General features: G+C 60.5%; 1 protein-coding gene across 5 annotated transcripts in view; it reads right to left on the bottom strand.

Annotated features, from left to right (window-relative positions):
- Window positions 1-15959, bottom strand: part of LOC105479547 (pleckstrin homology and RhoGEF domain containing G5) — a 54587-nt gene that overhangs the window by 28920 nt on the left and 9708 nt on the right. For 4 of the 5 annotated variants that reach the window (XM_011737563.2, XM_011737555.2, XM_071067294.1 and 1 more), the window contains one exon: window positions 1278-1354. In XM_011737563.2, the coding sequence (XP_011735865.2) occupies window positions 1278-1354 (77 nt within the window). Of the gene's footprint in view, window positions 1-1277; window positions 1355-2101; window positions 2121-15959 lie in introns of those variants that run through there. The other variant, XM_071067297.1, reaches the window with a different exon arrangement.

Here is a 15959-nt window from a genome sequence, read left to right as displayed (position 1 = left end):
ATGCCAGGCACCATCCGTGCCAGCAGATTGTATCTGACATCACACCGCCCCTCTGCCTGGTGACCACGGCAACTGGAGGCCGCCCCCTCCTCGCCCCACCCCACAGCAGTTCTCCATGTTCCCTCACCACGGTCCTCCTGTGCAGAATGAGTGTGTGTGTGTCTGGGTGGAGGTGCGGGAGGGGAGCAGGGGGTGGGGGGTGGCATTTTACATTTCCTGCAGCTGGCAGTGCTGAGACACATGATGGAAGAGAACAGGGGCCCTGGTATGACACAGACCTGGGTACTGGGTTCAAATCCCAGGTATCCCACTTCCTAGCAGTCTGTCCCTGAGTGAGCCACTTCACCTCTCTGAGCCTCAGTTTCCCCATCTGTAAGTGGGAATAAGGACAGGACCATCTCAGAAAGCCAGAGGGAGGAGTCAGTGAGTCCTGGTGCCTGGGCCAGACACTAAGTTGCGCAGTTACTACTACTGTCATGTAAATGCCTGCTGGGAGGGACAAAACCTGGCTCCAAACCCCGGCTCCATCTCTTATGAGCTGTGGGGCCTTGGCCAAGTCACTGGACCTCTCTGAACCTTGGTATCTTCATCTGGAAAACAGGGTGACGATGCCTTCCCTGCAGAGCTGCGGCAAGCAGTGCATATGGCACAGAAAGCGGGTGGCACCGAGCCCAGCACGTCACAGGCAGAAGCGCCCAGCCAGTACTATTATCTTTCTTCCTGCCCCTTTTCTCCCTGATTTATACTTCATCCCATTCCCAGCTCCTGAGCCCTGGCACTCCAGGATCATCTGGCCCCTTCCTCCTTTTGTCAACCCCAGGGCCATGGTCACACTCACCAAGTCCGAAAGCATCTCAGACCCATGCCCAGGCCTGAAGAGTGGCTGAGTACAACAGGAAGGGTGCCAGCTGGGCACTGGACCAGCACTGTGGGAGACCACTTCCCCTGGCTAAGCCTCAGCTTCCTCATCCGTGGCATAGGGCTACAGCTCCTGTCACCTCCAAATGGCTGCTAGGACCACAGTGCAGCAAAGGGCTTTGGGGTACCCCACCCCCCTGCTCTTGTAGAATTCCCCCGACTCCATTGTTCCTGAGCCGGGGACAGGCCCTCTGCCTCCTAAACCAGACACACTGGGGCCCCACCTACACTCAAACCCAGCCCAGCCAGCCGCAACTGTGCCAGGGCTCTGTGGATAGCTGGTGCTGGAATGGAGAGGGCAGTTAGAGCCCCCTGGTCCCTCTACCCCCAAGTGTCCCCAGGCTCTCCAGTCTCCCTACCTTGGACGCCCGCCCCTTGTCCATGCAGGCGGGGTTCTGACAGCGCAGTCCCTTCTTTTCCGCGGGGCTCTGGTCGTCTGTAGGGGAGGAGCAGAGGGCATCAGTCGGCGGGGCACCAGGCTCCCCAGGCCCCAGTGGCCTCCCGACCAGAAGAGGGGTGGGGCGATCTCCTCAGTCCTCCCTTCAAAGGAGGTCAGTGTCCCTTTCTCTTTTAAATGCCAACTTATCTGCACGGGAATCTGTTTGCAGAGCCCTTTTCTCCTGCAGTCCCCAGGGAAATTATCCAGATTCCACGGGGAGAAAACATTTTTGGAAATACGCTGCTCTCTCCCTCTGTCCCTCTAGTCTGGGGGACAAGTAGGGGAGTGCTCAGTGACCTTTTGGGGCCCCAGACTTCCCAGGGGGTCCCGGCAGGGCTGCTGGGGGGAAGGGGCTCCAGGGTCCCAGATCCCTGCGAACTCTAGGCCCTGCATCGCTCCCTTTAGAGACAGAGGAGCCCCCGAAGGTCTGGGGCTACCCCCGTTCCTCGAGACTCATCTTTGACCCTGAATTTGGCCCCCTCCAAGCTGCCTCTCTTCCTGGGGGCTGGAGTGCACCGCGGTGGGGGCAGAGCCGCCCAGCCAGAGAGAGGCGAGGGGAGGGAGGAGAAGCGGGGTGCTGCCGAGGCAGGCCCCGACTTGGGGGCCGAGTTTGGGTCCGAGTGGCCAGAAACCCGGTCGGCGCCCACCCCCTTGCCTGAAGTGGGCCCTCCCCGGAGGAGGTCAGGAGCCGACCCGGCCCCCAGGCTCCCGCCCCGCGCCCCCGGGGCCCCTGCCCGCACTCACCCATGGAGCAGGCCCCGGGCCGCGCGGGGGGCGGGCGGCGGGCGGCGGGCGGGGGCGCCGGGGACGCCGGGGACTGGGAGGCCGCAGAGCCGCCGCCGCCGGACCCTCGCACAGGAGGCGGGCGGGGCAGGTGGGCGGGGAGGAACCGCGGCGGCCCCGCCTCGGGGGGCGGGGGACGGGAGAGCTGCCGGGCCTCGGCGCCGATGGTGTCACCCCTCCCTCCCCGGCTCCCCAGCCCCTGCGCGCTGCGGTCCGGAGGCTGCCTCCACCTCCCGCAGGGCGGCTCAGGAAGCGCGCACGGCTCTGGCCTGGAGGGTGCCATCCACGCGGAGGGTGCCCGTCCACAGGAATGCAGGTCCGGACCCCCGCAGAGCCCCCACCCCAGCCCAGAATCGTTGTCTCCGGGGTCAGTTTCCATGGCAACACGGAGGCTGCCCCGCGCAGGGTGGGGACTGTCACTAGGAGAGACTCGCCTGCTACTGCTCTTGCTGCATCTCCTTTGCTGGTTCACAGTTTTAAACTTTACTGAAGTGCAAACGCGGACAGGGAAGTGCACCTGTCCTGCGAGCACAGCTCAACACATTTTCGGGAAACTTTCACAAAATAACCTGCGCCCAGACCGAGCGGCAGAGCGTCGCCACCCAGTCCCCAGTCCCCGCCACCTCCCTCGTGCCAGCCGGTTCCCCCAAGGGCACCGTCGCCGTGACTTCCAACACACTGATTCGTCTGCCCGGTCCTGTACTTTATGTAAATGGAATCAGGAGATAGCAAACCCTTTGGGCTATAGAAACAGCCTCGGAGAGGTGACCAAGAGTCTGCGGGGGCTCAGTGCTCCTGAGCCTGCCTCTGGACCCCCATCCCACCCTGCGCACTGGTGCCAGGAGGCATTGGGCCGACAAGACCTAGGTATAGAAGATGCAGCTTCCAGCGGGGCCAGGCCCCTCTCCCAAAGGCTAAGGGTGGGTTTCCCTGACCGCTTTCCTGGAGGGCCTCTCAGCTGGAGCCTCCCTGCATGGACTCCTTACATGGGTTGGGCCCTGGGACCCACAGGTAACCAGAAACTGGTCCCTGCCCCAAGGACTCCTGGCACAGCGAAGTAGCATGGATCCCAGGTCTCCTGAGCTCTCTGGATATGATCATTCAGTAAACACACTAAAGATCCTCTGAAGGTCCCCATGAGCCAAGCTCTAAGCTGGGTGCTGGGGACCCATTGGTGACCCTGACAAGCCTTGGGGAGCTCACAGGGGGCCTGGTGGGCAGGGCGGCCCTTTGGGGAGCAGCACATCTGCATGGCCCTGGGGAGGGGGCTCTCGAAGAGGGGCTGCCACAGGCATCCCGGGGCCTCCAGGCTGAGAGGGAAGCAGCTGCCCGGGGCCCTGGGCCTCCTCGGTGCACAGCCCACAGGAACTCTCAGGACCCTCAGGCCCGGCCCAGCCTCACCTCCACACCATGCTCATTTCCCTCTCCGAGTCTCTGCTCTCAGCCATCCAAGGGGCCAGTGAGCCTGTCCTGCCTCTAGGCTGGAGGTGGAGGCAACCGAGGCAGGAGATGGCCCTGTGAGGACTGTGGCCAGGTCCCTGCCTGCTGGGAGGAAGCTGACTTGAGGGTGGAATGGGGTTCGGGGTTCTTGTCTGCCATGACTCCAGCAGGTCCTCCTCTGCCATCTGTGTTTCCACAGGGACCTGGAGCCCTCAGCCAGCTTTGGGGGAGTTTCCCATGCACCCAGCCTGGGACTTCTCCAGCTGAGCAGGACAACATCTGCTGTCCACCAGGAAAGTTTCCCGGCCCCTGCGTTCTCAAAACTCTAGGCCTGGGGTCAGATTCTCACACCCTTTGCCCCAGGGCCTCTGGATTGTAGCCCCATATTCTGAAGGCTCCGGGCCATGTCTTCTACCACTGGGTCTGCCTCACCAGCTTCCTAGATCCCCCCATGACTGCTCAGGTCACAGCCACCATCGGGCCTGACTATCCTGTGGCCTCTATGCCACTTGGGTTCTAGAATTCCTTGTGCTTTGCCTGGTACTTCCTGGCACTGGGGTCTCCCTGCCTGAACTCTCCGGCCTCTGACCCCAGGTCTCAGCAGGCTCCAGGTGCTCACCCTGCCTTCTAGACCCTACACTCCTGACCCCCTGGTCCTGGCTCCCCTGGGAGGTGATTCCCTCTGTGCTCTGCTCTAAAGCTGCAACTTCCTGCATTGCATAGGCGAGCTCCTCTCTCCTAGAGACTGCAGACACGAAGAAAAGTCCATCAGGAGGGCCGGGCGCCGTGGCTCACGCCTGTAATCCCAGCACTTTGGGAGGCCGAGGCGGGCGGATCACAAGGTCAGGAGATCGAGACCACGGTGAAACCCCGTCTCTACTAAAAATACAAAAAATTAGCCGGGCGCGGTTGTGGGCGCCTGTAGTCCCAGCTACTCGGGAGGCTGAGGCAGGAGAATGGCGTGAACCCGGGAGGCGGAGCTTGCAGTGAGCCGAGATCGCGCCACTGCACTCCAGCCTGGGCGACAGAGCAACACTCCGTCTCAAAAAAAAAAAAAAAAAAAAAAGTCCATCAGGACCCTGGTAGCTCTCAGGGCCCAGAGAGGGGCCTGTGGGGCTTGGGGGTGGGGTCAGGACAAGTAGTCTCCACCATAGGCCTGTCATGAGCTCTCCTGCAGGTCACCTATCCCCATCTACAGCCTTTGAGGAAAGGGTAGGCCTGGTAAGGGGGACATATTGTATCAGGTGATATCATACCCTGGACATAGTTGGGTTTTTCTTTTTCTTTTTTTTTTTTTTTTCCTGAGACAGAGTCTTGCTCAGTCGCCCAGGCTGGAGTGCAGTGGCGCGATCTCAGCTCACTGCAAGCTCCGCCTCCCGGGTTCCTGCCATTCTCCTGCCTCAGCCTCCCAAGTAGCTGGGACTACAGGCGCCCGCCACCATGCCCGGCTAATTTTTCGCATTTTTAGTAGAGATGGGGTTTCACCGTGTTAGCCAGGATGGTCTCGATCTCCTGAACTCATGATCCACCCGCCTCGGTCTCCCAAAGTGCTGGGATTACAGGTGTGAGCCACCGCACCCGGCCTTCTTAATTTAATTTAATTTAAAATTTATTTTTTGAGACAGGGTCTCGCTCTGTTACCTAGGCTAGAGTGCAGTGTTGTGATCATGGCTCACTGCAGCCTCGACCTCCTGGGCACAAGTGATCCTCCCACATCAGCCAACCCAGTAGCTGGGACCACCGGTGCACATCACCATACCTGGCTAACTTTTTAATTTTTTTATAGCAAAGGAGGTCTCACTATGTTTCCCAGGCTGGTCTCGAACTCCTGGCCTCAAGGGATCCTCCTGCCTTGGCCTCCTAAAGTGCTGAGATTAGAGTTGTTGAGCCATCTACACAGCCTGGCTCAGCCAGTCAGATTTGCTCTCCTGAGACTATGAATTGAGGCAGGCCTGGGAAGGAAACATGGTTCCGATCCCCTTCCTGATAGGAACTCACAGGTAGGACTCCTAGTGGGCCCTGGAGCCTTGAGTCCATTGAGAGTCAGTCCAAATGGGTACGATGCCCCAATATCGTTGGGGAGCTAGAACAAGGGAAGCAGCCACTCAGTGGAGATCACCCCAGAGCAGACAGGGCAGGAGAAGGCAGCTTTGTGAGAGTGGGCAGCTCCGGGGGGGGCAGCCTTCTCTGCCTGCCCTGGGCTTCCCTGGGGAGCTCTGCCTCTTTGTAACAACCCCTCTTATGTGGAACAGCCTGAGCAGTGTCTGCTCCTCGACCTCAGCCTGACCCTAGGCAGACCTGGAACCCTGAACTCCCCCCTCCCCTAGACAAACCTGGAACCGTGAACCTCCCCATCCAGGCAGACCTGGAACCCTGAACCTCCCCCATCCAGGCAGACCTGGAACCCTGAACCTCCCCATCCAGGCAGACCTGGACCCTGAACCTCCCCATCCAGGCAGACCTGGAACCCTGAACCTCCCCATCCAGGCAGACCTGGACCCTGAACCTCCCCTCCAGGCAGACCTGGACCCTGAACCTCCCCTCCAGGCAGACCTGGAGCCCTGAACTTCCCCTCCAGGCAGACCTGGAACCGTGAACCTCCCCTCCAGGCAGACCTGGACCCTGAACCTCCCCTCCAGGCAGACCTGGAACCGTGAACCTCCCCTCCAGGCAGACCTGGAATCTTGGACTCCCCCCTCCGCTAAGCAGACCTGGAACCCCGAACTCCCGCCACTGTGTGCCAGACTCTGCCTCCCCAGGTCTGCAACAGCCCAGCTGCCCTCCTGGCTCCCCCACGCACTGTCCCAGGGAGAGCCAGAACCCTTAGCCAGGCGGAGGAGCCCACTCGCCAGTTCTCCCCCAACCCTGTCTCAGTCACAGGAGGCCACTTTGGCTTTGTCCTGACCCTGATCTCTTCCAGAACCGGGCCTCGGGACGCGGGCAGAGCGGCCGGCAGACATGTTTTGTTTGGCTGAGCACAGGGTTTCGAAAGAATTTAAATTGGTTGCCAACTTTGAAAAGTCGGAGATTTCACATAAAAATCCATATTTTTGGCTTCTCTTGACAAACCAGAAGAGCCTGGCAGCTCTGGACCCATGTTCTGGACGGCTCCAGCTCCCAAGCTGTGTCTGCCTCAGATCAGCACAAATGCTTCCAGCCTCCACAGTCCCCACCACTCCCTGTCGCCTCACCCCAGGCCCCTCACTCCGCCACTTGCCGGACACAACTGATCTGATCCCAGCCCAGCCCTTCTTGGTTCTATTCCTTTGCCCTCCCCCAGCATCCTCCCATCACCGTCTGCTGCCATCCTGTCCACTCTTGAAGGCCCAAGCTGAAGGCTGCTGCCTTCAGGAAGGCCTCCCTATTGTCAGATATCCAGTTCCAGGTGAATGTGTCCCTGCTGGACTCCCACCGTCTTGAGCCTTTGAACCAACACTGACCTGTCTTCCCCATCAGACGGCTTCAGGAATGACACACAGTAACCACAGCTCTCACTTGCCAAACACCTGCTGGGAACTCTGCTGTCCATAGACGGTGTCATTTCACCATCTAACTCTGTGCAGAGGAATGATCGTTGTCCCCATTTCACAGATGAGGACACTGAGGCTTGGAGGGTAGAGCCCAAGGTTACAAAAGTAATGAGAGTAACGAGGCTGTGAGTGTGTAAGCCTCCAAGCCTGCATTCCTAACCGCCAGGTTACAGTGCTCTCCTGCAGCCTGACACAATCAGCTGTCTGGAAAACATGAATTGGTCCCTCATCATGACATGAGTGTCCCCTTTCCCCACGGGCCCCAGGATGACACAAGTGCACAGAAAACCACCTCGTTCTCATCTTCTCCAGGGTAGCCCCTCACCTTTGAACCCTCCACTCCAATGAACACTTCTGTCTCAAGAAAACAGGACCGGCCGGGCGCGGTGGCTCAAGCCTGTAATCCCAGCACTTTGGGAGGCCGAGATGGGCGGATCACGAGGTCAGGAGATCGAGAGACGATCCCGGCTAACACGGTGAAACCCCGTCTCTACTAAAAAATACAAAAAAATAGCCGGGCGAGGTGGCGGGCGCCTGTAGTCCCAGCTACTCGGGAGGCTGAGACAGGAGAATGGCGTAAACCCGGGAGGCGGAGCTTGCAGTGAGCTGAGATCCGGCCACTGCACTCCAGCCTGGGTGACAGAGCAAGACTCCGTCTCAAAAAAAAAAAAAAAAAAAAAAAAGAAAACAGGACCTCCCTGCCCACCACCTCCCAACCACAGGCCTGGCCACGCAAAGGCTGCCCCTCTCAGGAAGCAGCTGTGGCCTTGAATGTCCCCTCCCACGTGAGCCCCACCCTCCTGGGCGCCCGTCCATGCCTGGGCAGCTGCTGCAGGCCATGCTGGGGCTGGACTTCTCGTCCGCAGCACCTGGGGAAGGGCAAGATTTGTCCTCAACCTGGCCAAACGCCAGAGGGGCATGTCCTGGGTAAATGGCTGCTGGTCCCAGGACATCCGCCACTCCCTATGCAGGACACTGATTGGAGCGTCACAGGAGGTCTGGGAAGGAAATGTGTTTCTGATCCCCTTCCCAAAGCGACATGGGGCACCTTGGGGGCAGGACAGTGAAGTGGCAACTCAGCTGCAGGGAGGGGCATGGACCATGGCCAGGACACTGCTTCTGCCTACAGCCCAGAACCGCTGCTGGCGTAGTCCCCAGGGAGCGGAGAGCTGAACATCGTCCCAGCCACCCACACTGCTCGAGCTCAGTAAGAAGAAGTGGGAGGACACATTCAGGATTCCTTCCTGGGGCCCGAGAAACTGTCCACACAGCTCTGCACACAGGCCTGGGGCCAGCCGGCCACTTCCTCTGGCTGAGGCTGCTGTGGGTGCCTGCCCATCTGCCCACCGTGGGCTTCCTCCAGAGGTTCCTCAGAGGAACTGAGAGTGACCAAGGGCAGAACAGGAGCAGGGCTGCAGAAATGGCTCTGAGATCCCGATTCCCGACAGTCACACTCCAAGCACCAGTCCCACCCCCATCACAGGCTGGGCTGGCATCGGCCTACCGTGCATGGGCCCCAGCCAGGGTCTGGCTGGCACAGAGGACAGAGCCCACACAGACAGCCGCATGCCCAGGCTCACCCACCCAGCCGCCTCAGCTCACGCATGAGACCTGTTCACGTGCTGTGAGCCAGCCGCTGTGTGCAGCTCCCTGGGGCCTCTCTGCCGGCTCCGAGGAGAGCTGGGGCAGGCACACGTCGGTGAGCAGGTCTCAGTTCTGGTGCTCAGGCTGAGGGTGTGCATGGTGTATCTGGGTGCCACCACTTGGGATCTCAAAGGCTTCGCCACACCTCACTAGGATAAAGGGGATTCCAAGAATGGCCCTGACTCAGACAGTAGGCATGGATATTCCAAGAGCGTAGGTTTAAAGAGCTCTTGAGATCAGGCATGGTGGCTCATATCCATAATCCCAACACTTTGGGAAGTCAAGGCAGAAGGATCATTTGAGCCCAGATTTTCAAGACCAGCCTAGGCAACATAGAGAGACCCCATTTCTACAAAAAAGTTTAAAAATCAGGAAGGCAGGGTGGTGTGCGCCTGCAGTCCCAGCTGCAGATGTGACTCCTGCATCTGAGCGGTGAGAGCATCCCAGGGGGAGGGACCAGCAGGATGACTGAGATGTAGAGAACAACTAAGACAGCCCAGGGAGGGCCTGCCTCTGCAGACAGCGAGCAGCCCCACTTTGCTCCACCCCGCCCAGAGGAGCGCAGTCTGAGTGGGGGCAAGGGGTGGGACACAGCTCCCATTGGCTGGCCCTGCTGGCTTGGGGCTGGGGTGACTAAACGACCTGGGGCAAGTCTCTGGCTCTGTTGGGTCCTGTAGCTCCGTACCTGCCTCAGGTAGGCAGGAAGCTGCCGGGTGAAGAAATAGAGCAGCCTGCTCCCCATCCCACCCTCCAACTCCAGGACAGTGGCCAGCTGAGGGTGGAGGGGAGTTTGCCCCCCAACACCAGCTGCCACGCTCCTCCCCACCCCACCCCCACATCCCGTGCTGCCTCCCGCATCCCCACTGCCTCCACTAGCTGGGCAGCTGGGCCGCTGCTCTCACGTCCTCAGGCCCTCCCTGCCTCCTGCACACACCCCGATGGTGCCTGGAGCTGCTGGGGCCTGTGGGACCCTGTACCTGTCTCTCGCGACAAGCAGCCACATTCCCCCTCCTCCACAGTGGGGGGCTGGTCACAGGTAGGGACACCTGGCCTTCATGCCCACCCAGCGTCATCCTCCCTCCTGGGAGCAGCACCTCTCTCTTTTTTTTTTTTTCTTGAGACAGAGTCTCGCTCTGTCGCCAGGCTAGAGTGCTATGGCGCAATCTCGGCTCACTGCAACCTCCAACTCCCTGGTTCAAGGGATTCTCCTGCCTCCACCTCCCAAGCACCTTCCTTTTCAAAACCCATCTCTGTATGGTCTGCGGGCTCCCTTCTGCCTCCCAAGGTGAATCCCAGACTGAACCGTCACTCTCCCTGCCTCTGGCCTCAGGGAAGGACCATGCCAGGCTAGGGAGACTCATCCAGGACAGGCTCCTGCTCCCTGGGCTTGTGGCCTGGGGGAGGCCAGCGCCTGTGCCTGAGGATGAGGCTAATGGAGAAGAGAACCCAGGCCCAGGCCCTGGCCCCAGACAGTTCCACAGTGCTGGGAGCTGGCGATCAGCACTCTGGTGGCTTCTGCAGACAGGACTCAAGTTTCTGTCACTGCACCGAAGCACCCTGACAGAGCCAGTTCCCCAGCTCACAGTGCCGAGCAGCTGAGCTGAGCTGACAGAATGGGCACCCGACAGCCAGCACAGGTGTGCCCTGCCTCTGCCACCACTGTTTGAAGTCTCCCTGTGTGTCATCCCCATTAGTGCTCTCAGCCCCCCAACGACCCCCAAGGCGTCATTATTCCCATTCACAGTTCCCCGGCCTCTCACCCCCAGGAGCAGCCCAACATCCCACCCCTCAAACACCGGCCGCGGGGCTCAGCGTCCCCGAGAGCTCGTCCTGCCTCTTCAGGGGTTTAATCTCCCTATACCTCTGTTTCCTCATCTGTAAAATGGGGACAAAAGGAGAAATGACCCATGTCCTGGGGCCTGGAACATGAATGTTCCAGAACATCTCATTACACCACCCAGCCCCGAGAAGACGTCATGGCCTGATCTTGGGGGTGGGGGGAGAGCAGAGGCAGAGGCCAGGCCTGAAGCCCAGCCAGGCCAGCTCTGGAGGAAGGACAGCCTCCTCGGCTGCTTGCCTGCCCTCTGGCCCCCAGGGTCCCAATTTGCGGGCCCCTCTCCTGCACCAGCAGCAGCTCTCGGGAGTGGCTCTGGACCCCACACCACTGTGGAGCGAGTGACCATCAGCAGCATATGTCTGTGAATGGGCCGCAGGCCCTGGCTGGGCAGGCCCAGTGCCAGAGCTGAAAGTCCTCCCGGGAGGTGGGCTCGCACCTACCCCCGAGGTCCTCGATGATGTCCAGGGTGGAGCTCCACGAGAAACGCTCCACCGTCCCCAGCTCCAGCTCGGCCAGGTCGCTGGGCAGGGCCTCCAGCTCGTAGGTGCCCCGCTTCCTCCAGTAGAGAAACATGCTGAGGCCAGGGGAGGCCACCCCGCCTGGCCTTCGCCGTCGGAGGCTGGGTGGCCTGGACACGGGACACAGAGAGTGCAGGGGCGCAGGGGGCTGCAGGGACCACTGGGGCTGGCCTCGGCTGGCAGGCGCGCCCTCCCCGGGAAGGGGAGCATTCTGGGAGCGGCTGGGGGCCTCGGAGCTGACCAATGGCCAGGGACCCGGCCCCACACAAAGCGCCTTTCTTCCCCTCCTACAGACATTTTACAAATTTCGCCTTCCCGGCTCCCTCGGAGCCCCCGCCAAGGAGACGGGCTGGCCGTCTGGGGACGACAGAGGCCCGGAAAAGAGTGCGATTGTTTCGTGGTCTCTTTGCTAAGATAAGTTTTCAGAGAAGAAAAATGTGCTGCCCGGGGAGCAATTCCAGCTCCCCACCCCTGACCTATGACCCCGCTCCCAGCCCCAGCAGGACCCTGCAGGATTTCTCAGTGAGGAATAGAAGCACCTGTAGGGAGGCCGTGGGCTGCCCCTAGAGATGTTTCCAGCTCCTGGCTGGACCCTCCCCAGGAAGCTCAAGGCATGTCCCCCACCTCCACTGAGCCGACGCCCCCAGAGGCTCCCCAGAGGGGCAGGAGCTATGGGCCAGGCCTCACCCTCAGCCTGCCTGTGAGGTCCAGGCTCTGCTCTCTGGGCTCCCTTTTGGGGCTGGCCACACTTCACCAGGCTGCCTCCTTCAGATCATGTCGCCTACACCAATGGCAGCCCAGGCATAGAGCCCTCGGCAGCTGAGCTTCTGGCATCCTTAGGGGAGCCTCGTTGCTCCCAAGCGATGGGTGGGGTTGGAGGAAGTCAGAGGGCTGGGGCTGCAGACCTTTCACAGAAAGAACCATGAGAAGAAGGAAAAGCTGGCGGACAGGCGGGGAAATGAAAAGCCACTGTCAGTTGATTCCAGAGTGTTGTGAAGATTGCAAAATGTTCAAGCTAGCAAATAACAACTCAAAGCCTATGGCGGCCCTCCTGTGGAGAGACCTCTGCCATGGTATCCACATGACTTGTGCCCCAGCAGGGTCACTGTGGCTTTCCCTGCGTGGGTGGGCACTTCCTCCATGGCACAGATGAGGAAGCCGAGGCTCAGCTCACAAGGAATAGAACTTGGATTTGACCCCAAGACTGTCTAGCTTCAAAGCCAATGTGGGGACCTGAACAAGCAGCTGGGGGAGAAGGTGGGGCGACCAGAGGGCCATGGGGCAGTCCTTCGGAAATCCAGACTTAAACGGGGCCAAGGGCAGCTTGCACTGGGCTCCTGAGCCAGGCTCTGCTGAGCCGCCTCTGTCTTACCCCACCTGTGCCCCCCACAGCCTGCCAGGTCTGAAGGAGCAGAGCCAAGGCAGAGCTGTGGGCAGAGCCAGAGCGGAGCTGGCTTCCCTACCAGACCAGATGCCTGGCAACAGAGACCCAAGGCCCAGGCAGAGGGAGCTGGCAGAAGAAGGCTCTGTTTCTGGAGGGCAGGGGGTTGGAGGGGTCACCCCAGGGCTGTGGCAGGGGGTGCTGGGGTGGCCTTCCAGGCAGCCTGCACACCCCCAGCTGAGGGCTAAGGTGCCAAGAGGCGGTTTGACTAATTCGAACCGTATGCCTGCCTGGCCGGCCCCTCCCCCACCCGCACGGGGCCAGGGAGGACAAACGCAGGCCCTTGGCCTTCATCACTGGCACCCACACGACCTGGGCCTGAGGCCACAGGAGCTGGGGGTGTCCCTGGCTTGTGTTCATGTGGCAAGTGGCCAGCCTGGGGGTGTCAGACTGAGGCTTAGGGAATAGGACCATCCATGGCCTGGCCAGCCATCTCTGTCTCAGATCCACCACAGCAGAGGCCAGGGCCAGTGGGGTGGGTCCTGGAGCCTTTACCCAGCCCCGGCCCCTCTTTGTCTGGGCTTGGAGGGAGCCACACCTGGTTATTATTTCAGGACAGCCAACCCCAGAGCATCCCCGCCCAGGCGCGGCAGAGACTCCTTCCTACCCTCAACTGTAGGCTGAGCACAAGGGGATGCCTTCACTGCAGCGGCCACCTAGGGAGGCTCCACTCCCAGGCATCCATTTGGGGCTCGGAGGCTGAACCTTCCTGAGGGGCTGCAGTCCTGGATGCCAAGAGGAGGAGGCCAGGCTCCACCCTCCATCCTGACCACAGGGAGCATCATCCTCTGTGTTCCCTCTGTCTCCAAATGTGCCTCCTGCCTCCCACCTCCCACCTTCGCTTGTGCTGGTCCCGCTGCCCAGCTGTCCTCCTCTGTCTCCCACACTCCTTCCATACAAGGCTAGAGGGTCCCCCACCCAGCCTCCCAATGCAGGAAGGCAGAGGCAGCCCCAGTGGGTCAGGGGAGGCCCCCCCAGGTCAGTGAAGCAGACCCCCACAGTCCTCGAGGGTGCAGCGCCAGCCTCTCTGAGGCTGCAGCTGTCCAAGGCAGGTAGACACACCCGGGCCTTTTCCTAGGGTCTGGGGGAAACCGGGAAACAAGACTGACTAGCGATGCTGCTGACAAACACGGGGGTCGCTCTTGGTGCTTTCAGGAACAGCTGTCTGTCTTGCATTCTGCTGTGTGCCCAGCCCCAGGCAGGCACTCCACTTACCATGGCCCAATGCCATACTGAGCAAGCACTATTCATACATCATCTCCAATCCGCATTTCATTCCCAACAGCAGGTGCTATTGTCCCCACCACAGAGATGGAGAAGCTGAGGCCACGGACAGGCAACTTGCCCAGGGCCACACAGAGCTAGGAAGAGGGAGAGCCAGGGCTGAGCCCCAGAGTGGTACTCATACTGCTGGCCGCACTGCCCTCGCCGCTCTACGCCTGGCCCTCCTCACCCACCTCTAGCTCCTCTCGAAGTCACTGCTGGGTACAGATGGGGAGCTAGAGTCCCGAGAGAGGCAGGCGGGCCCTCAGCTGGAGGGCTGCTTTCCCACAGCCCCAGACCTACCTCGAGGGACTCAGTCCCCTGGAAGCCTCACGGCCTCTGGACAGGAAGATCCCAGGGGAACAGAGACAATTGGTGTGTGCCCTCACACGGGCCGCCCCGGGGCTGGGAGCTGTGGCCCTGGGCAAGGAGACCCCAAGGTTTGCCTCTCATCCCACCTCTTGTTCCTTCTGTGCTCCAGTGAGCATCCCCTGGCCTGGGGCTGGAACCAGGACAGGCAGAGGGACAGGGGCTAAAGACAAGGGCCGGCTTCATCTGGTTCCTGGCAATGGCCTTGGACATGGGGAGGGGGCGAGTCCTCTGCAAACCACAGCTGTTTCCTTGAGAGCGGAAGTGCCATGTGAGGGAGGACCCAAGTAGGGGCTGCCCCTGCAAGGTCTCGCTGAGTAAGGGGCCAAAAGAGGAAGAGAAACAGGTGGCAGGACCCAGCCATCGACCCCCATGCCAGGAAGCCACAGCCACCCAGGAAACGTAGGCCCTGGGGCACTTTTCCTGCCTAAGCTCACAGGCTGGGGGCTCCAAGGGCCCCTGAACATCCTTTCTCCCCTCAACCACCCTGGATGACCCCTTCCCACTGCAGGGTTTTCCCGAGGGCAGCCCCCCGCAGGGGAGGGCTTGTTTCAGGGTTAGGCTTCTGCCTCCCAAGCTGGGCAGCCTTGTCCATGACACTTCCCCGGACTCCACATCTGTAAAATGGGTTAAGGAGAGAAGCCCCCAGGGCGTCATCTCCACAAGACCCTGCACGCACAGGGCTTCGCAGGGAGCCTGGCGCAGGGTGAGTGCTCACCCCAAAGGGATAAAGACTTGGTGGGGGGTCCCTGCAACCAACAAGAGGCCCCGTTCCTCCCTGTCCCCAGGCAAGGCCCACTGTGGCCCCTTGTGGAACCCAAGGCTCCAGGGGCAGGTAACCACATTCCTCCCTTCCTCTCCCGGTGTCTGAGGAGGCCTGTCTGGACCCCCAGGGCAGCCGGGGAGAGCCAGCTGCGTGCATGCGGGGCCGCTATGCCCAGTGCTAGCTACCCAGCTCTCGTGAGAAGCACCCAGGCAGCCATGCTGTGTGTACAGGCTGGGCTGCAGAGCCCCTTTATGTAATCTGGAGAGAATGGGCACTAGCCACTCCCCGTGCCCTCTGGCTCTCCTGTCTCTGTTCTTCTTGCCAGGCCCTCCCCAAACGCTCCACCAGGCCAAGTAAAAAGAAAAATCTGCCTCTGCCCAGCCAGGCACAGTGGCTCATGCCTGTAATCCCAGCACTTTGGGAGGCCGAGGCAGGTGGATCACGAGGTCAGGGGTTCAGGAACAGCCTGGCCAAGATGATGAAACCCCGTCTCTACTAAAAATACAAAAATTAGCTGGGAGTGGTGGCAGGTGCCTGTAATCCCAGCTACTTGGGGGGCTGAGGCAGAGAATTGCTTAGTGAGCTGAGATTGCACCACTGTACTCCAGCCTGGGCAACAGAATGAGACTCTGTCTCCAAAAAAAAAAAAAAAAAAGAAAGAAAGAAAAAAGAATCTGCCTCTGGCCTCCGGAGGCACAGGCTGAGGACCCTCCAGGGCCAATACCTGATGGTGACTTGGGGGTGGGGGCCAGGTGGGGTGGAGGCCAACCCGCCAGCCAGCAAGCAGTGGGCCCAGTGTCAGCACCAGTGGGAGGGGTGAACAGGGCCTGGTGCAGGCAGCACAGACCCTTCCTCCAAATTAAACAATTCTGGGCTGGGCACAGTGGCTCATGCCTACAATCCCAGCACTTTGGGAGGACAACGCAGGTGGGGATCACTTGAGGTCAGGAGTTCGAGACTAGCCTGGCCAACATGACGACACCCCATCTCTACTAAAAATACAAAAATTAG

The sequence above is a fragment of the Macaca nemestrina genome, chromosome 1, assembly GCF_043159975.1.
Source record: "Macaca nemestrina isolate mMacNem1 chromosome 1, mMacNem.hap1, whole genome shotgun sequence".
Lineage (NCBI taxonomy): Eukaryota > Metazoa > Chordata > Mammalia > Primates > Cercopithecidae > Macaca > Macaca nemestrina.
Note: the sequence above shows the minus strand (reverse complement) of the source record. Positions and strands in the feature narration are given on the sequence as shown.